Genomic DNA, 13753 nt, shown 5'->3' with positions numbered 1-13753 from the left:
TTCTGTTATATCTTGTGACAAAGTGTCCTGGTTCTATTATCTTCTGTTATATCTTGTGACAAAGTGTCCTGGTTCTATTACCTTCTGTTATATCTTGTGACAAAGTGTCCTGGTTCTATTCGCTTCTGTTATATCTTGTGACAAAGTGTCCTGGTTCTATTACCTTCTGTTATATCTTGTGACAAAGTGTCCTGGTTCTATTACCTTCTATTATATCTTGTGACAAAGTGTCCTGGTTCTATTACCTTCTGTTATATCTTGTGACAAAGTGTCCTGGTTCTATTACCTTCTGTTATATCTTGTGACAAAGTGTCCTGGTTCTATTCGCTTCTGTTATATCTTGTGACAAAGTGTCCTGGTTCTATTACCTTCTGTTATATCTTGTGACAAAGTGTCCTGGTTCTATTAGCTTCTGTTATATCTTGTGACAAAGTGTCCTGGTTCTATTAGCTTCTGTTATATCTTGTGACAAAGTGTCCTGGTTCTATTCGCTTCTGTTATATCTTGTGACAAAGTGTCCTGGTTCTATTAGCTTCTGTTATATCTTGTGACAAAGTGTCCTGGTTCTATTAGCTTCTGTTATATCTTGTGACAAAGTGTCCTGGTTCTATTAGCTTCTGTTATATCTTGTGACAAAGTGTCCTGGTTCTATTAGCTTCTGTTATATCTTGTGACAAAGTGTCCTGGTTCTATTACCTTCTGTTATATCTTGTGACAAAGTGTCCTGGTTCTATTACCTTCTGTTATATCTTGTGACAAAGTGTCCTGGTTCTATTACCTTCTGTTATATCTTGTGACAAAGTGTCCTGGTTCTATTACCTTCTGTTATATCTTGTGACAAAGTGTCCTGGTTCTATTACCTTCTGTTATATCTTGTGACAAAGTGTCCTGGTTCTATTACCTTCTGTTATATCTTGTGACAAAGTGTCCTGGTTCTATTACCTTCTGTTATATCTTGTGACAAAGTGTCCTGGTTCTATTACCTTCTGTTATATCTATATATGTCCAGTGTGTGTTATTGTGTGTCCAGTTTGTCCAGTGTGTGTTATTGTGTGTCCAGTTTGTCCAGTGTGTGTTATTGTGTGTCCAGTTTGTCCAGTGTGTGTTATTGTGTGTCCAGTTTGTCCAGTGTGTGTTATTGTGTGTCCAGTTTGTCCAGTGTGTGTTATTGTGTGTCCAGTTTGTCCAGTGTGTGTTATTGTGTGTCCAGTTTGTCCAGTGTGTGTTATTGTGTGTCCAGTTTGTCCAGTGTGTGTTATTGTGTGTCCAGTTTGTCCAGTGTGTGTTATTGTGTGTCCAGTTTAGTTTGTCCAGTGTGTGTTATTGTGTGTCCAGTTTGTCCAGTGTGTGTTATTGTGTGTCCAGTTTGTCCAGTGTGTGTTATTGTGTGTCCAGTTTGTCCAGTGTGTGTTATTGTGTGTCCAGTTTGTCCAGTGTGTGTTATTGTGTGTCCAGTTTGTCCAGTGTGTGTTATTGTGTGTCCAGTTTGTCCAGTGTGTGTTATTGTGTGTCCAGTTTGTCCAGTGTGTGTTATTGTGTGTCCAGTTTGTCCAGTGTGTGTTATTGTGTGTCCAGTTTGTCCAGTGTGTGTTATTGTGTGTCCAGTGTGTGGGTGTGTGTGTCCATTGACACAGAGTTACCATGGTTATTATTTCCAGGAATAAACTGGTCCAAACTTGTGTGTGTGTTAATCCATGTATTTAAATGTCATATTGTGATCAAACATAAAACACATGATTAGAGTGAAACATCATGTTTTTTTGGGCCCCATGAACACCTGACACAGGGACACTGAGGAGTCAACATCATTAACCTTAAACCCTGGATAGAGGGGCTCAGTGAATGTGGTGTAGAATGTGTGCAGGTGGGTCAGTGTGTCAGAGGAGACTCTGTAGAAGGACAGAGTACCAGCTGGCCAGTCCAGATACACTCCTACTCTGTGGGAGCTGGAGGGGGGGACGTCTAAGGTAATGTGAGCATTATTGTGCCTGGCATTGTATCTTTTGTCAGAAAAGAACAGACTCCAGGACTTGTCATTGGATCCAATAACACAGTCATTACCCCTTCCTCTCCTGCTGATTCCTTTATATGTCACTCCAATGTCAGCCAATCCCCCACTCCCCTCTACCTCCCAGTAACAGCGCCCAGTCAGACCCTCTCTACACAGCACTTGCTGCCAGACCTCAAATCTCTCCTGGTGATCAGGATACGGTTGTGTCTCCCTGCTACGTGTCACCTTTCTGTTATCCTTAGTCAGAGAGAGGAGTCTGTGTGCTGTGTTTGGGTCCAGTGTGGGATCACAGGCATCTGGTGGATGAAACCAGACACAATGTTAGAAATCATCATCATTCACATTAGAATGTTAACTCCCTGGCGACCTGAATGCTCTCGTTGGCTGGCCCTCACTACATATCCGTCGCCAAACCCACTGGCATTTATAAGTCTTTGCTAGGTAAAGCCTGGCCTTATCTCAGCTCACTGGTCACCAAAGTAACACCCACCCGTAGCACGCGCTCCAGCAGGTATATTTCTCTGGTCATCCCCAAAGCCAACACTTCCTCTGGCCGCCTTTCCTTCCAGTTCTCTGCTGCCAATGACTGGAACGAATTGCTAAAATCTTTGACGCTGGAGTCTTATATCTCCCTCACTAACTTTAAGCATCAGCTGTCAGAACAGCTTACCGATCACTGTACCTGCACAGTTGTAAATATCTGTAAATATCACACCCGACTACCTCATCACCCATATTATTACTTACCCTCTTGTTCCTTTTCACCCCAGTATCTCTCCTTGCACATCATCATCTGCACATCTATCACTCCAGTATTAATGCTAAGTTGTAATTATTTTCAACTCTAGGGCCTATTTATTGCCTAACCTCCCTACTCTTCTACATTTACACTCACTGTACATAGATCTTTCTATTTTTCTTTTCCTTTGTGTTATTGACTGTACGTTTGTTTATGTGTAACTCTGTGTTGTTTGTGTCTCACACTGCTTTGCTTTATCTTGGCCAGGTCGCAGTTGTAAATGAGAACATGTTCTCAACTGGCCGACCTGGTTAAATAAAGGTGGAATAAGAAATACAAATGATGCCAATTTTGATATTGAATAATAATAATAATAATAATAAATAATAACTTTAAATAAAGGTGAAATAAAAAGAAGAAAAAAAATCACTAATCAATTTAATGTAGATGTTTCTAGGTATCAAAAGGATGTAGATGTTTCTAGGTATCAAAAGGATGTAGATGTTTCTAGGTATCAAAAGGATGTAGATGTTTCTAGGTATCAAAAGGATGTAGATGTTTCTAGGTATCAAAAGGATGTAGATGTTTCTAGGTAGCAAAAGGATGTAGATGTGTCTAGGTATCAAAAGGATGTAGATGTTTTTAGGTATCAAAAGGATGTAGATGTTTCTAGGTATCAAAAGGATGTAGATGTTTCTAGGTATCAAAAGGAGAAGTTAAGGTAACTTGAGACTTGTTGAATGGTCATATGTTATAATGTATGGTAATATAAAACACACTTATTCACATTGATTACATACACACACACAAACACACACACACACATCCTGAACACACACACACATCCTGAACACACACACATCTGTATGCATGCATAAACACACATTTCTAGCGTAACACAAACACACCACACACATACACACACACTGCCAAAGCTACTCTTTCTAAACTTTGGTGTCCCTGATTTCTGCTTCTGTAGAACTACAGATTGTATGTAATATGACAAAGTAAGTAATGATGGTGGTCTTTGACTTAACTTGAATTAAGACTTATTCTTAGTCATATTCTTCACAGTAGTCAACACTCACATTTTCTAAGGCCAGGTTTCATTGCGTACTCTCCACCATGTTCCACACTGTAGCGGTAAGCAGGAGAACAGACAGTCATTGAGTGATACACGTGAACACACACACACATACACACACACACACACACACACACAGCATATAACTTTGTCCAAGTGGTGGTAAGAATGTTTGTCTTGACTAGCCTGGTAACTCAAACATGCCTGATATGAACATTGACATAAACCCTCTACATACTTGAGTTTCTCCAGTCTGCAGTGTGGATCCTCCAGTCCAGCAGAAAGCAGTCTGACTCCTGAGTCTCCTGGGTGATTGTAGCTCAGGTCCAGCTCTCTCAGGTGTGAGGGGTTTAACTTCAGAGCTGAGACCAGAGAAGCACAGCCTTCCTCTGTGACTAGACAGCCTGACAGCCTGCAAAGAGTCAAATCATATTAAAACCACACTGCTATTCTTTAGTGGTGAAAATAGTGGCAGTATATTTCTTCAATATATTCAGATATATCAATGTCCAGCAACCTTTCATATCTATTCGTAAATTAATGTATATCATTTTTTGAAATTTCAAAAAATCAAAGTATGGCTTGTAGAGAGAAAAATATAAAGTCCAAATATTTGAGTAGACTGAACCAGTAGACTGAACCAGTAGACTGACCAGTAGACTGACCAGACCAGTTTAAAAGCAGTATCAGTCAAAAGACAGACAGTGAGGTATCAGATTTAGATTGTACTGAGTACACAGTCCACACCATATATATATTGACAGTGAAGCTAACATTTTAAATGTGCCTCCAGCACTCCAGCATTTTTGGATTTGAGATCAAATGTTTTATTTAAAGTGACAGTATATAATGTCTTCTTCAATTTCAGGGTATTCTTTTATACATGTCTGTTTCACGTTTAGAAAATGAAAAGCAATTCATGTATCTAGTCCCCCTATCTGAAGAAGTCATAAGTATTCTGGCCAATTAACTTATAGTTTATTAAAGTAGTCAAAAGATTAGTATTTGGACTCATATTCCTTCGTGACAATGACTACATCAAGCTTGTCACTGCCATGATTAAGAAAAGATCATGAATGAATCACTAATAATAAAGAGTGAGAGTTACAGAGGCTACAACCAAACATACTAACCTCTCACCATTAACCTCTAATTAAAGGTGACATTCTAACCTCTCACCATTAACCTCTAATTAAAGGTGACATTCTAACCTCTCACCATTAACCTCTAATTAAAGGTGACATTCTAACCTCTCACCATTAACCTCTAATTAAAGGTGACATACTAACCTCTCACCATTAACCTCTAATTAAAGGTGACATACTAACCTCTCACCATTAACCTCTAATTAAAGGTGACATTCTAACCTCTCACCATTAACCTCTAATTAAAGGTGACATTCTAACCTCTCACCATTAACCTCTAATTAAAGGTGACATTCTAACCTCTCACCATTAACCTCTAATTAAAGGTGACATTCTATACTGTCACCTAATATGAAACCTTTTTCTAAAATCCAAAATACTGGAGCATAGCAGCAAATTTAAACCTGTAAACTTCACTGTAAACACACATATGATGTGGACTATGTGTGCCTGGTAAACACATGTGGATCTGGTGAACAGTTATCACTTGTTGACCAACTACAGGAATACTGACCTCAGAGTCTCCAGTTTACAGTGGGGATTCCCCAGTCCAGCAGAGAGCAGCTTCACTCCTGAATCCTTCAGGTCATTGTTACTAAGATCCAGCTCTCTCAGGTGTGAGGGGTTTGACTTCAGAGCTGAGACCAGAGAAGCACAGCCTTTGTCCGTGACTCCACAGCCTGACAGCCTGATAAAGAGATCATCATGATTTCACAAACACACTGTTCATTTAACACCAGTAGTGTAGAAGGACAATGGCAGATGCTTTTGGTTTATTCTCCCAAACAACATATAGATTCATCTTTAATCTCCTAGAAATGTATGGTCACATTGTTGTAATATTTCTGTTGTGGAGAAATGACCAAGCAGGAGACGGGAGTACAGTTAGTTTTCGTTTAGTCAAAACCCCTCGTGCTCTACAGTTCCCGGCACCCCAGTGTGCATGTGCATTTCCTATTAGGTGTAAGTAACGTAACACTGCCGTAATGCATTACTGCTTAGTAACAGCACAGTAACTAATATAAACAGATGTAGATCCCAGATACTACAATTGTTATACTAATGTGAACAGCAATGCACTGAGTAAATATGTTTTTCAACAATTCATATTTTTCTCTAAAGTGAATATTTCTTCCTGATGATTAGTACTTAAATGTCATTTTATGTACTCACAGAGCAGCTCTGGAGGATTTGAGCACAGGCAGCAGCCTCAGAAGACCTTCCTCTGATCTGGAGTATTTCTTCAGGTCAAACACTTCCAGCTCCTTTTCTGAAGTCAGCAACACAAAGACCAGAGCTGACCACTGTGCAGGTGAACGTTTGGCTTCTGACAGACTTCCTGATCTCAGGTATCTTTGGATCTCCTCCACTAGAGAATGGTCATTCAGTTCATTCAGACAGTGGAACAGATTGATGCACCTCTCTGGAGAGGGATTCTCCCTGATCTTCTCCTTGATGTACTTGACTGTTTCTTCATGGCTCTGTGAGCTGCTTCTTTTCGTTGTCAGTAGACCTCGTAAGTGCTTCTGATTGGACTCCAGTGAGAGGCCCAGAAGGAAGCGGAGGAAAAGGTCCAGGTTTCCCGTCTCACTTTGTAAGGCTTCATCCACAGCACTCTTGTAGAAAGTAACTTCAGGCTTGTCTCTGACCAGCGCAAAAAAGTTACTGGACGTTGATTGAGGTTTGCACATTAGATTCTCATTGTTGTTGATGAATGAGAGGAACACATATACAGCAGCCAGAAACTCCTGAATGCTCAGATGCACGAAGCAGTACACATTGTCCTGGTACAGCCCACATTCCTCTTTAAAGAGCTGTGTGCACAATCCTGAGTACACTGAGGCTTCATTGACATCAATGCCAGCCTCTTTCAGGTCTTCTTCATAGAAAATCAGATTGCCCTTGACAAGCTGTTGAAAAGCCAGTTTTCCCAGTGACAGAATGCTCTCTTTATTCCAGTCTGGACCTGTCTCTTCTTTCCCAAGATACTTTTCATTATTCTGTTTGGTATGAAACACCACAAGGTGTGTGTACATCTCAGTCAGAGTCTTTGGCACCTCTTCTCTCTTATGTTTCAGTATGTGTTCAAGGACTGTTGCAGAAATCCAACAGAAGACTGGAATGTGGCACATGATGTGGAGGCTCCTTGATGTCTTTATGTGTGAGATGATTCTGCTGGCCAGGTCCTCATCACTGAATCTCTTCCTGAAGTACTCCTCCTTCTGTGGGTCATTGAACCCTCGTACCTCTGTCACCTGGTCAACACACTCTGAAGGGATCTTATTGGCTGCTGCAGGTCGGGTAGTTATCCAGAGGAGAGCAGAGGGAAGCAGGTTTCCCTTGATGAGATTTGTCAGCAGAACATCCACTGAGGTTGACTTTGTGACGTCACAACAGATCTTGTTCTTCTGGAAGTCTAGGGGCAGTCGGCACTCATCCAGACCATCAACTATGAACAGAACTTTGTACTTGTCGTAGTTGGAAATTCTTGATTCTTTGGTTTCCATTGAAAAGTGATTGAGAAGTTCAATCAAAGTGTGTTTGTCCTCTTTCATCAAATTCAGCTCCCGAAAAGGGAATGAAAATACAAATTGGACATCCTGATTTGCTTTACCTTCAGCCCAGTCCAGAATGAACTTCTGCACAGAGACTGTTTTTCCAATGCCAGCGACTCCCTTTGTCAGCACAGTTCTGATAAGTTTGTCTTGTCCAGTAAAGGGTGTGAAGATGTCGTTACATTTGATTGCAGTCTCTGGTCTTGCTTGTTTCATGGTTGTTGTCTCAATCTGTCTCAGCTCATGTTCATTATTGACCTCTCCTGTTCCACCCTCTGTGATGTAGAGCTCTGTGTAGATCTTATTGAGAAGTGTTGGGTTTCCTTGTTTAGCGATCCCCTCAAATACACATTGAAACTTCTTCTTTAGATTAGATTTGAGTTCACGTTGGCAAATCACAGCAAGCTCATCTGAATGAAGAAATAACACAGAGGATATTAATGTTACGTCTGTTTTAATACTGTTGGACTGTGTTATAAGGTGTACATTATAAAACATTATTCTCTTAACTGCCCGTATAAATGTGTAAATGATTTCATAATGCATTACACACTGGAGTGACTGATTATATTATTATTATTATTATTGATGGTATCATTAATGTTGTGTAACAACTTTCCTCTTCCTCTTCTGAGGAGGAGTAGCAAGGATCGGACCAATACGCAGCGTGGTAAGCGTTCATCTTGGCTTTTAATAAGAACAAAACAATAAACGACAACGTGAAAAAAAAAAACTAAACAGTTCCGTGTGGAAACTAACACGGAAAATAAACACGAAACACAAAAGGAAAGGTATGATTCTCAATCAGAGACAACTAACGACACCTGCCTCTGATTGAGAACCATACCAGGCCAAACACATAAATACTACATAGAAAACGGAACATAGACTACCCACCCCAACTCACGCCCTAACCAAACTAACACAAAGACATAATAAAGAACATAGACTACCCACCCCAACTCACACCCTGACCAAACTAACACAAAGACATAATAAAGAACATAGACTACCCACCCCAACTCACGCCTCTGACCAAACTAACACAAAGACATAACAAAGGAACTAAGGTCAGAACGTGACGCATATATGCAACAAGTTTGGACCCAGGATATGGGAACTAAGAGTCAAGGGGGTGTGGGGGGTGGGGGGGAAGAGTCTTATTGATGAGGATTTGACAGCTACTTACCAACGTTTTCATGTTCTCTCTCTCTCTCTCTCTCTCTCTCTCTCTCTCTCTCTCTCTCTCTCTCTCTCTCTCTCTCTCTCTCTCCTCATCTCTCTGTCTAAATTAATCACCACAACACATCGCTGCTGCTACTTGATGAGGTCACTAAGTGTTGTATTAAGGCTTCTACAATATCATTGAGTTACAAAGCTATTTTGGCTGTATTTGAGCTACAACTTTTAAATGTTTGTTGTAAAACAGCATTCAACATGAGGTAGACAGCTCTTACTTTTCTCCAGTGTGTCAGCAAGCTCCTTCTGGTTCATTTTCCTCAGGACGTGCAGTGTGATCTTCAGAGCCCCCTCTCTGGCACTGCTCTCCTGCTTCTCATCTTCAGCATCCACCACTTCCTGCTTCTGACTCTCAAAGCCTTGTGGGAGTTCTGGACTAAGAATCCTCTTGTACCTCTTCAGCTCGTTCTTCATAAATGTCATAATATTCTCTTCAAGCAACTGAAATAAATAAAGTAAATAATTTAAGCAAGAGAAGAAATGCTTTCTCATGAACACATTAATGAATGATTGACAGATCAACTTTACTTGAGGTAAACAAAAACAAATGTACATAACAGGACCACATACACTGAATATAGAGGCCAGGTCTGTTTGATGACTCTGGGAAGACTGACCACTGAGAATGTCTGACTCTGATCTCTTCTGTTGGTTTCTGGGGACAAAACATCTGAGGAGTATATATATATATAGCCATGTATATATATATATATATATATATATATATACACACACACACACACACACACACACACACACACACACACACACACACACACACACACACACACACACTCAGGGAGGGAATGTTGTGTTTACATGAAAAAGGAAGAAAATGATTAGCCTATGGATTATGAAAACAACAAAAATAAATGGGAAAATTGGAGAGGACAAATGACTAGAGACAGTGTTGTTTAACTCACTGACCCATGCGTTTTTCTTACCTTTGTTTCAGAGAAAAGTCTCCCTCTCTAAACTTTATAGGCGTACCCATAGACCGGTTACTCTTCATGGACAGACCGCTGGGCACAGGGGAGGCTGGTCTCTCCTGCTTGATTGGTCTTCAACACAACAGAGACAAACATTCCATCTCTCATCTACTCTGAGCTCAGATGGGGAATCATACTGTAAGAAGAGTTTCATTCCAAAACGCTATATATCCATTTTCAGAAATGTTGGTAAATTAGCTGTTATTGTTTAATGAAATTATGAAAGGTGTGTTTTATCACTGTCTATTTATGGGGTTGGTCTGACAGACATGTGTTTGTTTAAAATCTATCACTTGATGGTTTCATTTCAGAGAGACAAATATTCATGTTATTTTTGTTGTTAAAATCGAGATATCTGCCTCAGTCTCAGAGAAATAAATAGCACTGCTAGGTTTTACACAGTAATAATATATATCTGACTCAGTCTCAGAGAAATAAATAGTACTGCTAGGTTTTACACAGTAATAATATATATCTGACTCACTCTCAGCGAAATAAGTAGCACTGCTAGGGTTTACACAGTAATAATATATATCTGCCTCAGTCTCAGAGAAATCAGTAGTACTGCTAGGTTATACACAGTAATAATATATATCTGCCTCACTCTCAGAGAAATCAGTAGTACTGCTAGGTTTTACACAGTAATAATATATATCTGCCTCACTCTCAGAGAAACAAATAGCACTGCCAGGTTTAACGCAGTCAAATGTAAATAAATAACTAATAACTATCTAAAATGTTTACAGTAATGACATATATAATGTTTACAGTAATGACATATATAATGTTTACAGTAATAACATCTATAATGTTTACAGTAATGACATCTATAATGTTTACAGTAATGACATCTATAATGTTTACAGTAATGACATCTATAATGTTTACAGTAATAACATCTATAATGTTTACAGTAATAACATCTATAACGTTTTCAGTAATAACATCTACAATGTTTACAGTAATAACATCTATAATGTTTACAGTAATGACATCTAAAATGTTTACAGTAATGACATCTATAATGATTACAGTAATGACATCTATAATGATTACAGTAATAACATCTATAATGTTTACAGTAAAGACATCTATAATGTTTACAGTAATGGCATCTATAATGTTTACAGTAATGACATCTATAACGTTTTCAGTAATAACATCTATAATGTTTACAGTAATGACATCTATAATGTTTACAGTAATGACATCTATAATGTTAACAGTAATGACATCTATAATGTTTACAGTAATGACATCTATAATGTTTACAGTAATAACATCTATAATGTTTACAGTAATGACATCTATAATGTTTACAGTAATGACATCTATAATGTTTACAGTAATAACATCTATAATGTTTACAGTATGACATCTATAATGTTTACAGTAATGACATATATAATGTTTACAGTAATGACATCTATAATGTTTACAGTAATGACATCTATAATGTTTACAGTAATGCCATCTATAATGTTTACAGTAATGACATCTATAATGTTTACAGTAATGACATCTATAATGTTTACAGTAATAACATCTATAATGTTTACAGTAATAACATCTATAATGTTTACAGTAATAACATCTATAATGTTTACAGTAATGACTATTACGCATCATGAGCTATTTTAATCCCACCCCTCTGCTCCTCTCAGCCCAGTCCACCTGTCTCTGTAGAACATCCTCTTGATTTCCACCTGACATATATTATTCAACTGTGTTGTGAGTCTTACATAGATTTGAACCTTTCTAGTCTCATAGTATCCACAGACTGGCAGTTAAAGATACAGATTTGTCAAACGAGTATTATTCTATTGTTGATTGACTGACTATGTCTTTCCAAATCCCCAGCACTGCTATTTCTAAAGATCATTTTAAACTAATATTGTGACTTTTCCTCCATTCCTATTTCCCTGTAAATTCTATTCTTAGCTAAAAATGTTACAGACACATGAAGGTACCTATAAGCAATCATTTCTGATGATTATTTTTTTTTATGTGACATTTGGGGGGGATTTAATGATTTAGAAATAAAGTTCTTAAACGACACTGTCATCTCACCTCTTGGCTTTGGTGTCATGTCCCCCAGAGAGTCTAATTTTAGAGGCAGGGACCCCCTCCTCTCTCTCCCCAGAGTGTCTCATTTTAGAGGCAGGGACCCCCTCCTCTTTCTCCCCAGAGAGTCTCATTTTAGAGGCAGGGACCCCCTCCTCTTTCTCCCCAGAGAGACTCATTTCAGAGCACTGACCCCTAAACAGAGATCCAACATGTTGGTTGTGGTTAACACAGTGACAACTAAACAGAGATCCAACATGTTGGTTGTGGTTAACACAGTGACAACTAAACAGAGATCCAACATGCTGGTTGTGGTTAACACAGTGACAACTAAACAGAGATCCAACATGTTGGTTGTGGTTAACACAGTGACAACTAAACAGAGATCCAACATGTTGGTTGTGGTTAACACACTGACCCCTAAACAGAGATCCAACATGTTGGTTGTGGTTAACACACTGACAAATAATTATGGAATGTCAATTGTTCTATTGTATTCATTATCTCTTAGACATTAAACATTTCCTAACAGACACATCCAAACAGTCAGGTGATTCAATGCATCACATGAACATGTAGTGGTGACTGATATGTTTCACCTCTTCTCCATGTAGAGAAACTATTGATAATAATGTCTCACTTTCTCTGTTAATCATTTCACTCATTCTAGTGTGTTGCTTTGTTCAACAGATATTGAATTTAATTCACAATAACAATGTTAAGAAAAGTATTTGTGGTCTAATACCAAATTACACAAGAAGCAGGAGCTCATTCTAATTTTTAAAAATAACAAATGTTTTGATATTCTGAAAGACGATTTTAGAACTATGATAATTAGCATTTTTACAAATTGTAAAATAACCAGATATACGAATCCTACAATACGATATATGAACAATATGTTTTTGAATTTGATTTGCCTACGCCCCAGTTAGCACCATTTTGTATGATTGAACTGTCACGTACCTGTCCCAGGTGAAATGGACTGTTAGATCTGAGTGTCACGTACCTGTCCCAGGTGAAATGGACTGTTAGATCTGAGTGTCACGTACCTGTCCCAGGTGAAATGGACTGTTAGATATGAGTGTCACGTACCTGTCCCAGGTGAAATGGACTGTTAGATCTGAGTGTCACGTACCTGTCCCAGGTGAAATGGACTGTTAGATCTGAGTGTCACGTACCTGTCCCAGGTGAAATGGACTGTTAGATCTGAGTGTCACGTACCTGTCCCAGGTGAAATGGACTGTTAGATCTGAGTGTCACGTACCTGTTCCAGGTGAAATGGACTGTTAGATATGAGTGTCACGTACCTGTCCCAGGTGAAATGGACTGTTAGATATGAGTGTCACGTACCTGTCCCAGGTGAAATGGACTGTTAGATATGAGTGTCACGTACCTGTCCCAGGTGAAATGGACTGTTAGATCTGAGTGTTTAACTGTCATTCACTATACTGAAATAACACCATTAATGTCCCTACACACTTTACAATAATCCCTGGGAAGATATTATCCGTTCTGTTGAGAGAGCACCTTCCTGATGACAAGTGGCTCTGTATCTATGCTCTATGTACAGTAATATCTGGTCAAAGTCTAGTGACTCAATGCCATAATATATCATAAACATAGCAGCAGTTTAACCTTTGGCCAGTAAAGGCCATGGCATATTATAACATGTAGAATCATTATGATGGATCCAGTTTCAACATATCTCCAACTTTGAAGTATACAGTGGGGTCACAATATTATATATATATATATATATATTGACACTCTTGACACCCTCAAACCAACTATTAGTGTCCTGATTCAGATCTGTTCAAACCAACTATTAGTGTCCTGATTCAGATCTGTTCAAACCAACTCTTAGTATCCTGATTCAGATCTGTTCAAACCAACTCTTAGTGTCCTGATTCAGATCTGTTCAAAC

At 38.8% G+C, this 13753-nt stretch overlaps 1 protein-coding gene across 1 annotated transcript; it reads right to left on the bottom strand.

Annotated features, from left to right (window-relative positions):
- Window positions 1-1681: 1681 nt before the first annotated feature.
- LOC109887019 (NLR family CARD domain-containing protein 3-like) lies at window positions 1682-13351 on the bottom strand. Its single transcript, XM_031820560.1, has 10 exons — window positions 13223-13351; window positions 11833-12021; window positions 9718-9834; window positions 9344-9443; window positions 8992-9214; window positions 6153-7944; window positions 5494-5667; window positions 4073-4246; window positions 3839-3885; window positions 1682-2307 (listed from the first exon to the last, which is right to left on the bottom strand). The coding sequence occupies exons 1-10, from the start codon at window positions 13267-13269 to the stop codon at window positions 1751-1753; spliced, it is 3420 nt and encodes a 1139-aa protein (XP_031676420.1). The 5' UTR covers window positions 13270-13351; the 3' UTR covers window positions 1682-1750.
- Window positions 13352-13753: the final 402 nt, after the last annotated feature.

Source organism: Oncorhynchus kisutch, unplaced genomic scaffold (genome assembly GCF_002021735.2).
Source record: "Oncorhynchus kisutch isolate 150728-3 unplaced genomic scaffold, Okis_V2 scaffold3489, whole genome shotgun sequence".
NCBI lineage: Eukaryota > Metazoa > Chordata > Actinopteri > Salmoniformes > Salmonidae > Oncorhynchus > Oncorhynchus kisutch.
The sequence above is the reverse complement of the archived record's forward strand: the minus strand, read 5'-3'. Positions and strand labels throughout refer to the sequence as shown.